This window comes from Microcebus murinus, chromosome 26, assembly GCF_040939455.1.
Source record: "Microcebus murinus isolate Inina chromosome 26, M.murinus_Inina_mat1.0, whole genome shotgun sequence".
Taxonomy (NCBI): domain Eukaryota; kingdom Metazoa; phylum Chordata; class Mammalia; order Primates; family Cheirogaleidae; genus Microcebus; species Microcebus murinus.
The window spans coordinates 17,504,710-17,523,323 of record NC_134129.1 but is presented as its reverse complement, the minus strand read 5'-3'; the positions used below and the strand labels follow the sequence as shown (position 1 = coordinate 17,523,323).

At 43.0% G+C, this 18,614-nt stretch overlaps 2 protein-coding genes across 7 annotated transcripts in view; one reads left to right on the top strand and one right to left on the bottom strand.

Annotated features, from left to right (window-relative positions):
* The first annotated feature begins 14 nt into the window (after positions 1-14).
* On the top strand, positions 15-4,581 carry ZAR1 (zygote arrest 1). The gene is made up of 5 exons (XM_075997840.1): positions 15-375; positions 418-692; positions 2,603-2,695; positions 2,781-2,855; positions 4,304-4,581. Exons 1-5 carry the CDS (start codon positions 15-17, stop codon positions 4,445-4,447), a joined length of 948 nt encoding a protein of 315 aa, XP_075853955.1. The 3' UTR covers positions 4,448-4,581.
* A 4,273-nt stretch (positions 4,582-8,854) lies between these two features.
* FRYL (FRY like transcription coactivator) overlaps positions 8,855-18,614 on the bottom strand; it is a 234,853-nt gene continuing 225,093 nt past the window's right edge. For 3 of the 6 annotated variants that reach the window (XM_075997948.1, XM_075997949.1, XM_075997952.1), the window contains 5 exons: positions 16,450-16,518; positions 13,735-13,752; positions 12,851-12,961; positions 12,026-12,216; positions 8,855-11,016 (listed from right to left, as the gene is read on the bottom strand). In XM_075997948.1, coding sequence (XP_075854063.1) covers positions 10,758-11,016; positions 12,026-12,216; positions 12,851-12,961; positions 13,735-13,752; positions 16,450-16,518 — 648 coding nt within the window. In that variant the 3' untranslated portion in view covers positions 8,855-10,757. The remainder of the gene's footprint in view (positions 11,017-12,025; positions 12,217-12,850; positions 12,962-13,734; positions 13,753-16,449; positions 16,519-18,614) is intronic. The other 3 variants (XM_075997951.1, XM_075997954.1, XM_075997953.1) reach the window with 2 other exon arrangements.

The window sequence follows — 18,614 nt, the reverse complement described above, 5'->3', positions numbered from 1 at the left end:
GCGGGCGCCGCGCGATGGCTGTCCCGGGGCCCGCGGCGCTGGCCGGCCACCTGCGCCCCGCGTGCGCGCCCTGCCCGCCGCCCGCCAAGGCCACGGCCAAGGGCGCCGAGGCCCGGGGCCACCCCCCCGCCGCGCCGCCCTTCGCGGGCTTCGGGCCGCAGGCGGCCGCCAAGCTCCTCGACAGCCTCCAGCGGGCGCAGCTGGTGGCCCTGCTGTCGCAGGTGGGCGCGGGCGCGCGCAGGCCGGCCGGGCGCGACGCGGCGGTGCAGGTGAGCCCGCGCGCGGACGCGGCCGTGCAGTGCTCGCTGGGCCGCCGCACGCTGCCGCGCAGGCCGGGCGTCGCGGGCGCCGCCGAGGGCGCCTCCCGGCCGCCGGGCACCCGCGCCCCGCGCCCCGCCGCCCCGCGCGCGCCCGCCCGCCGCCCCGAGGACGCCCAGGCCGCGGCGCCAGGGCCACCCGCGGAGGGACCCGCGTCGGCCAGGAAGGCGCCGCCCGGGAGGCCGGGGGCGGAGGACGACGGCGACGACGGCGGCGAGGCCGTGCGGGAGGCCGAGGCCGGAGAGGCACCGCGGAGCCCGGGGAGGGCGCAGGACGCCGGGGTCGACGGCGGGGACGGACGGGAGACAGCCGCCGCGGGAGACACGCCGTCGCCCAGGAGCCCCGAGCAGGACAAGGAGCGCCTGCGGTTCCAGGTGAGGCCGGGCAGGGACACCTGGGGACCGCGGTCTTCCTGGTGGCGCCCGGCCCTCCGCACCCCCACCCCGGTGGTCGGGACACGCGTCTCACCGAGCGCGGGCATCGGTGCGCGTGTCCGCCGCACCTGGCCACGACAGGTGTCTTCTCCCCCCTGCAGCGCGGTCACCTTGCGGGGCCCTGAGTCACTCCGCGGGTTGGCCACGTCGCCCTGCACGTGTCGCCCTGCACGTGTCGCGTGCAAACACAGCTGTCCTGCAAAAACCCCCGGCGCCTGGTCCGGTCCTGGACGCGGCGGGACGTCCGGAGGCGACCCCAGCGACCCCTCTCCCGGCTCCCCACTGAGAGTGGCAAAACCCTTATCAGCCCCACTGTTGCAGTCCTAATCACCTCTACCCCGAGTTTTTTTGGTTTTTTTTTTTGCCTCAGTTTACCAAGCTGACAGTCCGCTGGGAGGCTGGGGCGCCCTTGGGCATTTGCCTGGCCGCTTACAGCGTCCCCACGCGGACACCCCGCGCTGGGACCGCGCGTGGGGCTGCTCCTGGTGCCGGCCCCTGAAGGTTAGGGCAGGCACAGAGCACCTGGGACCCACCGGGGCGTAGGGGTGACCCCGGTAGTCCTTTGTGGCCTCTTCCACGGCCATCACGGGCCCCCAGTGGCTTTTGTTGGGGGGTTGGTGGTCACAGGGGCGACACTGAGTGACTCAAGAGGCTGGGGACTGGCAGCTTGGCCACACCTGGGCTGTGGGATCGACCTTTCTGGACGCCATTCAGTTTGCTCACCTGTGAAATCGTCCCCCCACCCCAGTTCCCGCTGATTCTAAAGGCCTGCGTTCAACACTTGCTGCTAGAAGTTTCTCCCTGGGGGGGAAGAAGGGAAACTTAAAAGCAACGTGCTGCCACTCTAGTTCACATACACTATAAGTCAGGGCTTGTCCACAATTTAGTCTGCTAGCCACCTGCTGGGTAGTCACTAACTAGCAGCCCAGAAAACTCCATCTTGGATCCGTGCCTTGAAATATCTTACATGATAGGGCCTTATTTTTTTCCTTTAGCTTGATAACCTTCACACGTGTGTACGCCAAGATCAGAATTTATCCTCAGAAAAGCCCCCAACCTCCCTGGCACTTGAAGGATTCCAAATTTCAGGGAGTCCTGGACCCTAGGCAAGGAAAAAAGCCAGTCTCGGTGGGAAACACCTATTTATTCATTTGTCAACCAGCCTTATGAACCGAGTTAATCTAAAATAGAAATGAATTAAAATTAGAAATTTTAATTTATCTTATTAGTTTATTATTTATTTAGAAACTTTAAATTTCTTTTTTTTTTTTTTTGAGACAGTGTCTCACTTTGCCCAGGCTAGAATGAGTGCCATGGCATCAGCCTAGCTCACAGTAATCTCAGACTCCTGGGTTCAAGTGATCCTACTGCCTCAGCCTCCCGAGTAGCTGGGACTACAGGCATGCGCCACCATGCCCGGCTAGTTTTTTCTATATATATATTAGTTGGCCAATTAATTTCTTTCTATTTATAGTAGTAGAGACGGGGTCTCGCTCTTGCTCAGGCTGGTTTTGAACTCCTGACCTTGAGCAATCCGCCCGCCTCGGCCTCCTAGAGTGCTAGGATTACAGGTGTGAGCCACCACGCCCGGCCTTAAATTTCTATTTTAATTAATTTTAATTGGTACAAACGTTTTTGGGGTCTTCTGCTCACTTGCTCGACTCTGGGGTTGGCTCAATGGCTGGGGTGTAGAGATTTACCCAAACCTGACGCTGTTTTCCTTGATGATCTGGAATGCAGTTGCCAGTTGTTAAGGTAAAGGGGCTCCTTCCCCAGCTTTTGAAAAGGAGGGTGATTCGGTGATTGGGGCGTCCTGTTGGTTCGATCCTGACATCCTGTCGTTCGTTCAGTTTCTAGAACAGAAATACGGCTACTACCACTGCAAGAACTGCAACGTCCGCTGGGAGAGCGCCTACGTGTGGTGCGTGCAGGGCACCAACAAGGTGAGCAATGCCACCCAGCGGGCGTCCTCTTGCCGACAGCGACAGAGGGGCTTTTGCTTCAAGTTTTTCCTCTTTGTCATCACAGGTTTACTTCAAACAGTTCTGCAGAACGTGCCCGCAGTCTTACAACCCCTACCGGGTGGAGAACATCACCTGCCAAGTAAATCAAATGTTTTTCATTTTGTCTGAATTGGGGTTGGTGGTAAAAGGGTTCTATAGTACAGTTTCTTGAAATCTCCAAAAAGAGGTTAGATTCCCAGACATCTGGGGTTTGTGTGTGTGCGTGTGTGTGTGTTTTGTTTGTTTGGTTTTTTTTTTTTTTGAGACAGTCTCACTGTGTTGCATGGGCTAGAATGCCGTGGCATCAGCCTAGCTCACAGCAACCTCCAACTCCTGGGCTCAAGCCATCCTCCTGCCTCAGCCTCCCGAGTAGCTGGGACTACAGGCACGTGCCACCATGCCCGGCTAACTTTTTAATCTATGTTTTTAATTGGCCAATTAATTTCTATTCTATTTATAGTAGAGACGGGTTCTTGCTATTGCTGGTTTCGAACTCCTAACCTTGAGCAGTCCTCTCACCTCGGCCTCCCAGAGTGCTAGGATTATAGGCCAGATTCCCAGACGTTAGGTTTTGATTGTTTTTTTTTGCTAGTTGTTAGGAATAACAGTCAACTAGAACATAGGGGCCTCGGTGTTAGTCTCAAGAGAGGTTAACAGTGAGCAAGATTTGCAAGGGCAGAAGGAAATTGTTACCTTACTTTGCAACATGGAAGACAGCTTGCCTTGCCTGCTACCTAGAGTCTAATATAAGAGGAAGCAAACTGAAAAATGCGTTTTCTATTGACGAGGGTGGAGGTTGACTGTTTTACCCAAATGCTTTTTTTATGAAGTGTATACTCGGAGTATTTAGCATGCTTTTACAGGGCTCTGAAGTTGTCTTGCCCGAGAACCTCAGGAAAGGGGGTGCTTTAAGATAAATCTAAGTTGCCTAGCTTTATGGGGGTTAACTTGTAACATACTGCTTGCTTACTATTAACTAAGCACTTGCTTACTATTAACTAAGCACTTGCTTACTATTAGCCCTGGGCTTAAGGGGCTTAGATAATGTTTAAGAGGAAAGAACTAACTTCACCTGGGCACACAGCTAATGAGCCTGAATTGCTAGTTGAGGCAGCCTCGCTGGTGGACTTAAGCTAGATATTAGCAGCATTAACACCCTAGGGTGGTGGGGAGAAACCAAGTATGGAAAGCCACTTAGAATCACTTAGCTCAGGACAGAACATGTTTCTAAGATGTAGGGTGGGTTAATCGCTCTGCTCTTGGCTTTCATTGTTGAGTTCACCCTTCCCTGCCCCTTCCTCTTAGAGGAAGTTTCCAAAGAAACTTCCCAACCTAGAATGGAACCCAGTGTAATCTAGCACCACTGCAGCCCGGTTAAGCACCTGCCACCCCTAACTGGCATTGTTGGGTAGACGTGTAGACAGCAGTACCCGCCCATGCTTAGTCTGTTTAGTGTAAGTATAGGAATGGACTAGAAAAACGGCAGGTGATTGCCAAGTGCTCATTTTCTGCATGTACTTCTCGCTTTAATTTTTTTTTTTTTTTTAGAGCTGTAAAAAAACTAGATGTTCCTGCCCGGTCAAACTTCGGCACGTGGACCCCAAACGGCCCCACCGCCAAGATCTGTGTGGGAGGTGCAAAGGGAAACGCTTTTCCTGTGACAGTGCTTTCAGCTTCAAATATGTCATCTGAATTAAAGGAACAGAAAAAGGGTCCCAGCAAGCGTTTGCTGATGGAGCCAGACGAGTGAGCCGAGCTTCCATCCTCCCGTCCGCCTCTCCCTTCTCCAAATGCTCGGTGAAAGGCAGTTGCCAAAGCCTTCAAATAAAGGTATTGCAAAACAACTTTAGAAACTTCACAAAATCTTGTCTTTGAAAAGTCTTGAAGCTGACAGCCCGGGCCTGTCGCTTGCTTTCATGCTGGTTGATGGCATGCGGTGGCCCGGGCTCTGAGCCAGGTTGCAGCCACTTGAAACGGGGGCGTCATAGCCGGGAGGCTTGCTGCGTGGACAGGCAGCTAAGGGAACAAAAGCAAGCATTCTCTGGAGGTGGCGGGGAGGCAGGGCCAGTCCTTGATTGTGTTAGATGAGCCCATTTGAGCCGGAACCCCGGGTGGCTGGTGGGGGTAGGTGCATGCTTCAGGTGACCTTAGTTTAAAGAAGTCACAAACTGGGCGGAGGGAAACTAGGAGAACTCACCTGATTGGTTAATCACAACCTCACAAATGTGCTACAAGTGAAGCTTGGAGAACAAGGTAGCTATGGGCAGCTTAAGATGCTAAATCACACTCAGGTGGGCCGGCCGCGGTGACTCACGCTTGTAATCCTAGCATTCTGGGAGGCTGAGGCGGGCGGGATCGCTCAAGGTCAGGAGTTCGAAACCAGCCTGAGCAAGAGTGAGATCCCCTGTCTCTACTAAAAACAGAAAAGTTAATTGGACAGCTAAAAATATACAGAAAAAATTAGCAGGGCATGATGGTGCATGCTTGTATAGTCCCAGCTACTCGGGAGGCTGAGGCAGGAGGATCGCTTGAGCCCAGGAATTGGAGGCTGCTGTGAGCTAGGCTGATGCCATTGCTGTGAGCTAGGCTGATGCCACGGCACTCTAGCCCGGGTGACAGAGTAAGACTGTCTCAAAAAAACATTCAGGTGGTAACATGTTCAGAAACAAAGCTTTAGCAAGTAGGCCTCTATATTTATAGACTTCGAGTTAGACATAGGCTTTAGGCTCTATCTTTACTGACTTCTATTTAGTCTGGCCTGTACTTAGATTCTCATTCTGCCTCCACTAGGACACTGAAATTCTATGGCCAGACTCTTGGCTGATGATCGCACTGAATTGAGCCCCAGGTGCTTCTAATGAAATCGGAGTTGCCTGGCTATGAGTTTATTATTATTTATTTATTTATTTTTTTTTTTGAGACAGTCTCAGTCTGTTGCCCAGGCTAGAGTGAGTGCCGTGGCGTCAGCCTAGCTCACAGCAGCCTCCAATTCCTGGGCTCAAGCGATCCTCCTGCCTCAGCCTCCCGAGTAGCTTGGACTATACAAGCATGCACCACCATGCCCTGCTAATTTTTTCTGTATACTTTTAGCTGTCCAATTAACTATTTCTGGTAGGGATGGGGGGTCTCACTCTTGCTCAGGCTGGTCTCGAACTCCTGACCTTGAGCAGTTCTCCCGCCTCGGCCTAGCAGTTCTCCCGCCTCGGCCTCGCAGAGTGCTAGGATTATAGCTATGGGTTTAATGACTGCAGAAACCAAGATTAGAACCAGGTGCTAATGATGCCTCCAATTTTTCTAACCTCCCATTTAAGTTTGGCCCTTCTGAGCTAGTAAGGGTTAAGAAGTCTCTCAACAGCTTGGAGCCTCAGGTGTGGGGTCAAGCAAAGGGGTTCAAAGGGCTTTGACAGTGCATTTGGGGCCCCCATAGACTCCTATCAAAGGGGGAAGGCCCCACCTGCATCCAGGTGGATCTAGAAGGTGCTGGTAAAAACAGATTGCAAGGCTCCATCCCAAATGCAACATTTCAGACGCTGCTTCAGCCAGCCTTGTTAAACGTGTGTCCGGTCTAGCAGGTAGAAGGCCAACTTATTTATGTTTACCTAAAGAAATGGAGGCTGGAAGTTCTGGCATGTGAGATGGAAGACCTACTTCAGTGGAGTAAACGGGGGATTTGACTAAGGGCAGTCAGGGAAGGCCTAACTTGAAAGAATGCCACTTCAGCTGAGCTCAAGTTTGCATGAGTTGAATTAGCACCTTGACTGCCACGTGAGTTGTATTTAACTCAGGCTAGTTTTGCACCCGGGGCTGCGTGAAGCAAGACCCTGCAGGTTGGTTCGTGACAATCTTGATGTTCTTATTAATATTGACGACTCTATATAAACATGTGGATTTTGCTGCATGTAACTCACGAACAGAAAACAGTAACAAATTAGAAAGGATCCTGTTTTAATAAAACACGGTGGTCCCAGGGCAAAAGAAATTTTTTCTAGTGTGGTAGTCAATGTGTCAAGCAAAAAGGGGAAGGAGAAATTCTCCTGGAATAAGACAACGCCAGGTGCACAGGGAGGTCACTGTGGCAGAATATTCTGGAGACATGATGCCAGGTGAAACCAACAGGGCCAGACTGGGAGGACTTTCTAGGCTTTGCTTGGGCTTGGTCTTTAGTCAGCTGCAAGAATCCACCGCAAGGTTTTGTGTTTTTATGTTAGAGACAGGGTCTTGCTACAGAGTGGCCCAGGCTGGAGGACAGTGGCTAGTCACAGGGTGTGTTTGCTGATTAATAGCGCACTGCAGCCTCGAACCCCTGGCCTCAGCCTCCAACTGGCAGTACATGCAGCTATGCTGAAAGGTGTTTTTTTTTTTTTTTTTTTTTTTTTGCCTTTGTGAAGAATCAACATTAGTGAGAATAAAAGGGTTTAAAGGTGTGGGGCATGGTGACAAATGGAAATCGCCTTTAAAAATATTAATCATGCAGTGAGAGTTTGTAGCTTTAAAGAAAAAAAAAAATATTAATCACTCTGGCTATAGACATGGAGGCTTGTAGGGACCAGAGGGGGGTGGCAGGCCAAGGGAAAACAGGAGCTCTCTACGTGCTTGTAAAGGCAATGCAGTTTTTAACTTGTGCTGACATATTGACTTGGTACAGTAATAAGGAACTCATTTGACGCCTATGGCATGCACGTGGCACTCAACACGTGCTCCGTAGCATTTGCTTGGGTGGGTACGGTAATAGGAAACTCATTTGATGCCTATGGTATGCAGGTGGTACTCAATATGTGCTCTGTAGCATTTGCTCCGGTAAATGAACTATAGAAATGTATCCGTAATGAGTCCTAAGACAAGAGTTCACTGGTTAATTAACACGGTTAAGTCATTCTTTAAACTTAATATTGTTTGCCATTAATTTTCCTAACATAGCAGGTAACCCCTTTTTTTAAAATTTCTATTCTATTTTTTTTTTTTTTTGCACATGGATATTTTGCCTAAAGCTAATAACCCTTTTATAGTTGGGGAAAGCAAGGACCAAACTGTTTTACTAAAGGTTGGTGCACATTCAGGTACTGAACAAAGTGGCAGAAAAACATCTTGCTGTCCTAAGAGTTAGAAATGACCTTCTAGCAAATGAGGCACCGCCAAACTCTTCCACGTGCAATCCAAAACTTACAGAATGTGTGTAGATAGTAAGATTGGGAGAAGCTAGAAGGAAATACTTCACGTTATCTCTGGGTGTCAGAGATGTTGATTGTGGTTTTTCTCTGTATTTCTTAAATTTGATCATGGATTCCTTTGAAAAATTAGAAAAGAAGGAATGCTATATAGAACACGATTATATTGATTCTAATATTTTATTTCCTTGCATTTAGTTTATGCCGATGAGCAGTCTTCAATCATAGGCATAAATGAGGGAACCGTATTTTCTGGCTTTGGTCTTTTCCAAGACAACGTGTAATGATTTCCTAAGGTTAAGGTAGGTTGTGGGTTATACCACACCCCTCATTTTACATCATTACGAGTAGAAAATATTTTCTAAGTCGCATAAAAATCCTCTGGCTTCTATTTTAGAAGCAGCAGGAAGAAAAGGCCATATCTCTTATTTTACAAACTTACTATTTAGTAAGTGATAAATTTAGTGGGTAAAAAAAATTTATCACTTACTATTGAATAAGTGATAAATTTAGTGGGTAAAAAGATTGATGTAGCAAAAACTGGGCTGTTAAGTGGAACTTAAAGGTAGTAAGCTAAGCATTTGATATATTTTGTTAATAAATGTAAACTTTGCATTTAGATAATGAATGGGCAAAGAAGCATAGGTTTGAGGAAAATGGCAATTGCAAAAGGCCAATCCTAATGAGTTTAGGTTTGCATCTTGCTTTCTACAGGCACATCTGTTTTTTTATTACATTATTAATAGAACTTTTACACATAAATACAAAAATCAAATTTCCACTGTTCAAAAAGGTTTGGTTTGGGTGACTACCCAAATTTAACTTTGTTTCCTTTTTAAGGCAAATTATATTTAAGAAGAGTGAAGGTAATATTTGAAAGTTTCTAAGTAAAGCACATTCATGAACATTGTTTTTAAAAATACAACACGAACCACCAGCTACAATGCTTTTTATTTTTAACAAAAATGTTAGGAGGGGGAGCAAGTGTGGAGTGCAGGGTATGTCTGGACACCATTCCTCTCTGCCTGCCCAACACCCAAAAGTTATTAAATAATTTAAAGGACACCATTTACAGTACCAGGACACCATCAAAATCTTTTTTTTTTTTTTTATATCAGGGTCAAAAAATACAGTGATTATGAATGAGCTGTGACCAGTTATGGAATTTTATAGGAAACATAACTGTGGTCAGCAGTCCAAGGGCGGGCACAGTGCCTTCCATGAATGCAATTAATGCACTTGGGCATCCATCATTACACTTCTGGCACAGTCCACACACCCAAGAAAAGGCAAAGCTTAAGCATTTCATTTCTACATTCTAAACTCTGGAATCACCGAGCCCAGTTGAAAAAGAAAAGTCACAGTGCATAAGAAGAGATGCATATAAAAAGTTACAAGGTGTTCCTTTCAAATCAGAGGAGTTGGTGGGACTACTATTTTTTTCTTGTTTTTTCTTTTTTTCTTTTTTTTACAAAATGCTATTTTAAAAAAGGCCAGAGGCTCCCAGTTCATGGTATGCTACAGACTTAGTGAAAATAAGTATATTGCATGTTTTGGTAGTCAGTCTTCAGGCTTCCTTTCGTTTCCCAGATTCCTTGAGCGGGGAAACAGGTGAGCCCTGAATAAACATAAGAATTGCATCTCTTTCCTGCAGACTTCAAAGCCTGCAAGTCATATATTCTACCAGCCAATGACCACATTTTTTTTTTTTTTTTTAGCTTTGTACACCTCTTCTAACAGTGCATGGCACGAATGTACAAGAAAATACTGGTTTTAGTCTATACAGTTTCTAGAATAATTATGGAGTAAAATAAGTTAACTTTTCTAAGGAAGAATAGCTGACCAGGGCAGCACACATCTTTATTTTTACATTTTTAAAGTCTCTGCAGGCTTAACTACTTTGGTTAGTTATCAACAGGTGGAACATGTAAGCACCGCTCAGAACTGAGCAGCATTAATAACGTTAACAGATATATTATTTCTCTTCCAAACACTGGGGAAGCCCAGTCTTTAAAATATTATTAAAATGTCCTAACATTTACAACACTATGAAGAGTTAGATCTAATAAAATAAAAATTTCTTCAAAAATAATCTTGCAGTGCTCTTTTGAGGCATGCTCTGAGACGTCATCAGCAAACATCCATACCTTTAAAAATAGGACTGTCACATTACCCACACACTCCCAACTCACTCACGCATAATTCCTTATACAGACCAACAAACAGAACAAAAACACCCCCAGCCCCTTATCCCACAGAGTGGGGGAAAAAAAAAAAAAATCAATGGTTTTTGCAAATAAGTTTTCAGGTGTCCGTCTGCCTTGGATGTTCGTGTAGATATGACCAAGCATATCTTCATCAGTTCTAGATCATGCTACGCCTGGCTGGACATCCAAGCAGCTGTCGCAGGTCTCCGGCTAAAACGAACCAGCCTTGATTTTTTTTCAGCCTCACTGCACCTGTTCTTGGAGGTCCCAGCACGAGGGGGGGCCATTATTGCAAACATTTCCTGGACTCCTTTATCTTTCTCCAGAAAGCACTGTGTCTGTGTATGCATCACTTTTAGCCCTTTTCTTTTCACATAAGGTTAAGCAATTTAAAAAGTCCTTCCTCATACAGTTATTGTGGGAGGTATTGGCAGCTGTTAAACAATTAGATTTTTTTTTTTCTTCTTCTTCTTCAGATCTTTGTTGTGTTACAGTTTGACGTTAGTGACTCGCTTCTTGTAAATGCTGCCAGAAAGCTGTCAGTGAATCGCAAGGGTTCGTAAAAGGTGCTTGGTTAATGTTTGGGAATCATCTTCAGTTGTGTTTCTTTTCCTAAATGCCTGGAGTCTCTCAGAATCCAGTGCTCACCATGTTTCCAATGGGCTTGGCCTGCGCTAGAAGCTGGTATGATTGCACCAGGCGTAGAGACTCTCTGATTTCTAGATTAAGTTCCATCAGTTTGTAGTTGGCTTCTGACATGTCCAGGTTGGAGCCCACGACTGCAAAGCTCCCGGTCTGGCCCAGCGTCTGGTGATGGAAGTATATGTGCAACAGCGTCTGCACTGGGTCATCTTCGTAACTGCCGAAGATATCACTGGGCCACAGAGCTCTGAAAACACACAATGGTTTTTAAGTTCCAAGACTTAAGCAATTATCAGTCGAGATTAAGTCAATTTAGCATGTAAAACAAAAACAATTTCCTCGTGAATAACTGATGTTTATACACTTAATATATAAATACATTTTTCATATTCAGCTGGTACTTTGATAATCTAAAATTGGTATCATTTCAGGAGTAACTGTCTTTTTTTTTTTTTCTTTTGTTTGAGACAGAGTCTCACTCGGTTGCCCAGGCTAGAGTGAATGCTGTGGTGTCAGTCTGGGTCACAGTGACCTCCAACTCCTGGGGGCTCAAGCGATCCTCCTGCCTCAGCCTCCTGGAGTAGCTGGGACTACAGGCATGTACCACCGTGCCCGGCTCATTTTTTCTATATATATATTTGTTGGCCAATTAATTTTTCTATATATAGTAGAGACAGGGTCTTGCTCTTGCTCAGGCTGGTTTCGAACTCCTGACCTTGAGCAATCTGCCCACCTCGGCCTCCCAGAGTGCTAGGATTACAGGCATGAGCCACCGCGCCTGGCCTTAGTGGTAACTGTTAAAAATGCTTTCCTTTCACAAAAACGTACTGAAACATCAAATTGAAAACCAAAGCCTAGGTTGGGCATGGGTGGCTCATGCTTGTAACCCTAGCACTCTGGGAGGCCAAGGTGGGAGGATCCCTTGGGCTCATGAGTTGGAAACCAGCCTGAGTAGGAGCAAGACCCCCTCTCTACTATAAATAGAAATTAACCAAACATCTAAAAATTGAAAAAATGAGCCAGGCATGGTGGCACATGCCTGTAGTCCCAGCTACTTGGGAGGCTGAGGCAGGAGGATAGCTTGAACCCAGGAGTTGGAGGTTGCTGTGAGCTAGGCTGACGCCATGGCACTCACTCTAGCCTGGGTGACAGAGTGAGACACTGTCTCAAAAAAAAAAAGGAAAAAGACCAAAGCCTACTATTAAACTTCCAGTCTAGTTTTAAAGGCATTCTCTTTAAATCCTTTCTCACTTTACCTGAAAGCTTTGACTTGTGCTACCGCTGATATAAATTCCTTGTTTTTCAAAGTTTCAATTAAGGAGTGAATGGCAGTTTCTATAGTAGTTTGTGCAGCTTTGGAAATGTCGATTTCTTCATTTTCTGAGGCAGCCTCGGCTTCTTTGAGGATACTTTCCAACTGGGCCAGTTCTTCCGACATGTTGATGACCTAAAACACACACACCTTTTAAGGATCTCTTCGTAGTTGGTTTAAAAAAAAAAAAAAATTTAATTGGCTTTGAAAAGATGCCCTGATGGCAGCATTTTGTCTCTTAAAGGTTATTTGAAAGTGTTAACATGTAGAAGGCAGTTAATATTTCAAGTTCTCCATTCTGCAGGAGTAAATAAATTCTACCCAATAATAATCTTTAAATATTCTTGATAACACAGTAAGTTGAAATAAATATATATATTGGTTTTAGCATTATTACATTTTTGGGTAGTAAAAACATATTGTCATAGGGCATCACGAAAACCTTTTTTTGACTATACGTTAAAAGATTTGCCCAGGGTATTTTATATAAATGTATTTCTTTAAAAAAACAGATTTAGCCATTTAAAAAAATTATGGTCTCGAACCTTTTAGGACTGCTGGATATATCTGCCTTATGCCATGTCAAGACCTATTAGCAAATATCACTTCAAAAACATATTCCTCAACTAAAAAAGACTTATCATAAGTGAGTTCACTAAAGCTATTTTTATTTTTTTTTCTTCTATGCTATTACCTGTGATCAAAACACTTAAGCTATTCTAACAAGGAACATACAGATGTGCGTTTTAAAACTTCCTAGCATATTTACCTCTGGTTCATTTTTTATTGTATTTACTTGGTTGATAAGTTTACAGTAGGCCTGGAACAGAAGCAGCAATTGAAAATGTAATTTGTATAGCCTTCGGCAGAGTTCCAGCTCCTAGAAACAAATAACATTTCATTAAATTTAGGTGGTATTTCCCATGACATTTGACCACACAGCATATTTACAATAAAAATTTATAATTGTTAAAATTGTCTTGGCATTTTTTTTTTCTGAAGTAAGCAAGTTAATATGGTGTGAAGCTGATGAATAGTAGATGAAAGTTGCTTTGAAGACAGTTTGAAGACAGATTAAAAACAAAGATCACTGTTGGTTATGGAATTTTTTAGAGGTAAGCACATTTTCGTATTCAACAAATAGAATGTTTCAGTAGGCAAGAAAGAGGATGTTTTAAAAGGGATTCGGTATAATTTAAAACTTTAACAAGGAGATGGAGATCTCATTGCATTTAGCAACAAAAATGCTTGATTGATAATGCAAAGTGAAACTGGGTAACCTCTTACCTAAGAAGAAAGAGTTTCTCTTTTAAAATGAAGTCATTTTTCTCAAGAAAAACCACTTGGTAATCTCATTGAAATGAGACCCATGGAATTTACATGTGCACTCTGATTTTTTTTTTTTAAACTTAAAAGGAGATATGTTAGTGATGGATGTAGAAAAAGGCGACTGCTAGTTGTTGTACATATTATAAAATCTCATTTTCATAGAACCAACGTTTCGTGGATTAGGGCCACACAAAACCGAAGCACACGCTACTTTTAAAGTAGTCCATGACAGAACACTGCTAGGGCACGAAGGCACAAATGGCAGATGAAGACCAGGGTGTCTGGCGAGGGTGAGTAGTCTGTAAATCAAGACAGGTCACTTACTGCTAGAATTTCCATTTGCTAAGCAAGAAGGTGATCAGGTCACAAAAAAAAAATACAAAGGAAGAAAAAGACCAAGAATTAGTGTAAGAAATCATTTTCGCTAGGGCCACAGACCTCCCAGGCAAACTGAAGAACATATTTATACCCCAAAGAAAATATTACCAGAATAAAACTTAAGACATTTACTGCAACAATTTGTTTTTGAACTCTTAGCCTAAATGTAATTTATTATTTGACAATCCTTTATTTCTGTATAAAAGCTACAAAGAATAAAATTGAACTAATGTGTTCTATCTAGGTTAAAAAAAAACCCAATGTAATAAAATTTCTATTAGTAAAGTGGACAACTTATGATTAGAAAATAAGGAACACTCCTTCAATGGTCTGAAATAAAAATAAAATATATATTTAAAATACCATTTAATAAAATACTTTCACAATGTAAAAAATAAAAAAAATTAAGGAACAAATGAATTGCCATTACATCCCAGAAAAAACTGGCTTATAACCTTACATAATAAATATGCTTTTGAGGATTATTTTCAGTGTGGCTTGTTCTAAGCCGCCTACCTTTTATTGTCTAATTAGGTCCTAGCTTGCCAGATAGGATGCCGAGCCACAGGGCAGAATGTTGGAAGCAGATGTGTGTTCTAAACCGCATTCCAAATGTAATTCAGTTTCAGAAATGTAACCCAACTAGGTCTGAATCCAAGGAGATAGTGTGCATAAAACCACACAGTGAAAAGTCTACCTTATGGACTACCTTAAAAATTCTATTAATATCTACAGCCACTTGGGACCTGGTTCTCATTAACAGAAGAATGACTTCTAATTGAAGCTGCAATTGTTATAATGCAAATGTAGCTTCTAAAAGTCATTCTTAAAAGCCTGCTTTTCTAAATACTTTCCTGAGGGGCTATTGATATAACATTTATTCCTATCAATATAGAAGGGATTTGCTAAATAAGCAAAGGTGAACTTTAGCTCGATGCTGCTTACCATAAATTCCGTGGATCATAATTTGGTAAACACTGGCTGGGTACAGCCCAGTGTCAAGCATATTAGCATATCTAAATGTCTGAGGTTTTATTTTATACAGTTGATTTCATAGGAAAATGAACGATTTGAGTTTCATAAATAAAGGGAGAACTGACATGCATCTATGCACAGCATGCACTTTGAGATAGAAGAGGAAATAAATCACTGATAAAGTTTATGGTCATAATTATAGGAAATAACACAAATATAATTCCCATAGCTCTAAATTACCAGAAATCGCTCCAAGTATGCTAATAGCATCGTTTCTGAGGATGACCATACATATGCACATTTTAGATGGTTGCTTTTTACGTATATTAAAATATGCACATTCTCTTTTCATCTATTCATCCACTAAATGCTTGTTGACTGCTTATTATGCAAAAGTCTATACTAGCACACAAGGACAGATAGTAAAGTTGTGTAAAAAGGGTCTCCCACCCTCAAAAAGCTGAGTATGAAAGGTGAGCTAAGAAATAAATGGAAGTCCTCACAGTTTTCACTTAGTAGAAAACCTCAAGCTATGTTAACTGACTTAGAGTCTTGGAGCTGGATCTCATTTCTCCAGGGTAGAAGGGATATAAAATATCACTTAGTGTAACCACTTAGTTTATACAGGAAAAAAGGTTACATTACTTACTTGATTGATACAGTTAAACAGTGGCAAAGACAGAATCAGAAGGAAAGGATCCTATTCTGTTTTGGTTAAATTCCTTATCTTGATTCATTTCTTACAGGGATGATCTCTCAGAGTTTCTAACATGGTGCAGGATTTGGAGTCAGCCTGCCTGGGTCTGTATCTTGGTTCTATTATTTACTTACTGATTCTAGATAAATCAGCTTCTCTGAGCCTCAGTTTCCTCACCTTCAAAATGCTGATAGTTAAAGCATCTAATTGACTGAGTTGTAAAGACAGAGATAATGAATGTGAAATGCTTATTAGCACCGTGCCTGGTAAATAGTTAGCATTTATTGAGTATACTATTATTTTCTCAACATTGCAGTTTTTTTTCAAAATCTTAGATTTTTATTATAACTTTTAGAGACTCTAGAAATCTGTAATAATGTAACTGAAGTTGAGAAAGACTGGAATTCTTACATAAAATGGAGATACATTTTAGTCGATGAATACATTTTCCCCATAGGAATAATCTAGAATGATCTGATTCTAGATCCAGAATGGTCTAGAATGATCTAGTCCTAATTTATCCTCACTACAAATGTATGTGTTATGTATGTGCACCTTTTCCTGAGAAATTATGTGGCTATAATTTTCACCAAACTTTGTAACAGCGGGAAACATTATGATTTATCCGATCAGAATTTCACTTTCAGAAAGGCTCCTATGGATTTCTATCACCTGACTCTTAGGTTTGCTTTCCCGACTAGACAAACCATCTGCAGAATTATCAATGCTGTGCGGGATAGCATCAGGCTTATCTACCGAATGTTATTAAAGCTTCAGCCACAAGCTGGCCGTGCACTTTTATTAAAGTGAATTTTTCATTACTAAGCCAATATTTCATTGAACCTAACTTTTACAAAGATGGTTCTGATACCCAAAATGAAAAGTGGTGTGTATTTTTAGAAAAGAGCAAATAAAGGCATTTGACCATGGGCATGTACGTTGTTTTACCTAAGATAGAAATAGAGCAAACACAAGAATTAGGGACTTACTTGTGCATCTGTGTTGATCCTGTACATGTCTTCTTTGGCACCAAATGTCCTCTTGCAATTGTCTAGCCACTAAAAATAAGCAACAGTAAATTTTAATACAGTAACTCTATGATGCACAAGGAAATTGGCAATATAACTAAAAGCCAGTCCATACAAAACAACAGAGTTTAACGTGAAGTTCTAGGATTGGTTCTAGGCATAGACCTTCCTCTCCATTTAAGCCTCACCATTTATATGGAACAAACAAAAGAAGGGTACTATCAGCATAACAACAGAATGCATAGACTTGTGACAATTTCACAAAAACGCAATAAATCGTCTTCTGTTATAGGAAACCGTGGTGCTCTGTTTCTGTTAAGAATATTCTTCATTTTGCAGATTTGGTGGAAATCTTTATAATCCACACCTGACCTTTATGTAATGTAAGATGGGTTACTGGAAGATGTGCTGCTCCTTCTGGTCAATTTAATAAAAGGCAACTTAGAATGAACCAGGTCTGTTTGCTTATCAGAGTGTAATTCTCAGAAGACTGCTGTCAGCTTTCGTTAGTGAGACAGGATCCATTTTAAACCTTGTTTTTCTTTCTTTTTTTGCTTGCTTGCTTTTTTGGACAGAAATGAATGGCAAATGTTATTGCCAAAGAATACTGGATATGGAAGCTGAGTGTGGTTTTTCTTTATTCAGGGGCTATTCCTAAAGTTGATGTTAAGGTACATTTTTTTCCAGTCAAATAAAAATAATAGCATTATAGAATAGTAGAAAAGAACACTGGAGTCATAGAATTTCCAAGCTGAAGTAAAAGCCTTAAGAACCTTCAGTTAAGTGTCTAGGTTTTTTTTTTGGTTTTTTTTTTTTTTACCTGTGCAAACCCTTTATTAAAGCAACAATCAAAATACAGGATGGATCACATTTTTTTGTTTGTTTTTGCTACTATAATATCAACTTATATATTAGTCATGTCTAGGTTTTGATAGTTGGATATCATCAGTTGTTTTGACTTCCTAGTTCTTTTCTGTGGTGATATTATTAAACATAAACTGATATATATAAAATAAATTATTAGGACTTTGACAAAAACGGAATGGCTACAGGAAGTAGCTACTCTGACAAATATTTTAGTATTTGACATTTAAAATTCTCCACTGTAGCTTATGTTCTGCACGCAAAGAATTAAAATTAGACACCTCAGTTATTTCAAAAACAATCTCTTTGACCTTTGTTCCTTTTATTCCAGTCCCTCAGATTTCACTGGCCCCTGGGCTATGTGCTTGACAGCGACTCTGAAAAAAACATGTTAAGCTTTTCTAGGGAGATGCGACCAATGGCAGCCACTGTCAAAAGCCATCAGCAGATTTCTTTGTATGGGTAAAATTCAGTTGACATCTACCATGGAATTTGTACGTCTGTCTTTCTGCATACAAAACATTACAATGTCTTTAACACTCAATTATCATCACGAATCAGATCCAGTTTATCCAAGTATACTAAGAAATTTGAAAAGAATAATTTCAGTTGATTATATAATAGCTTAGTCTTACTAAATAAAAAAAAAAATTTATTTTTGAGACAGAGTCTCACTTTGTTGCCCAGGCTAGAGTGAGTGCCGTGGGGTCAGCCTCGCTCACAGCAACCTCCAACTCCTGGGCTCAAGCGATCCTCCTGCCTCAGCCTCCCGAGTAGCTGGGACTACAGGCATGCACCACCATGCCCGGCTAATTTTTTCTATATATATTATGTTAGCCAATTAATTTCTTTCTATTTATAGTAGTAGAGACGGGGTCTCGCTCTTGCCCAGGCTAGAGTGAGTGTCGTGGCGTCAGCCTAGCTCACAGCAACCTCAAACTCCTGGGCTCAAGCGATCCCCCTGCCTCAGCCTCCCGAGCAGCTAGGACTACAGGCATGCGCCACAATGCCCGGCTCATTTTGTGTCTATATTTTTAGTTGGCCAATTAATTTCTTTCTATTTTTAGTAGAGACAGGGTCTGGCTCTTGCTCAGGCTGGATTCGAACTCCTGACCTCGAGGCCATCCTCCCGCCTCGGCCTCCCAGAGTGCTGGGATTACAGGTGTGAACCACTGCGCCTGGCCTTAGAGGGCAGGTTTCCAAAAGCCAAAGCTAGGCATTCACTGGACAGAGAGCTCAGAAGGACGTGCAGCTCTCAGAAA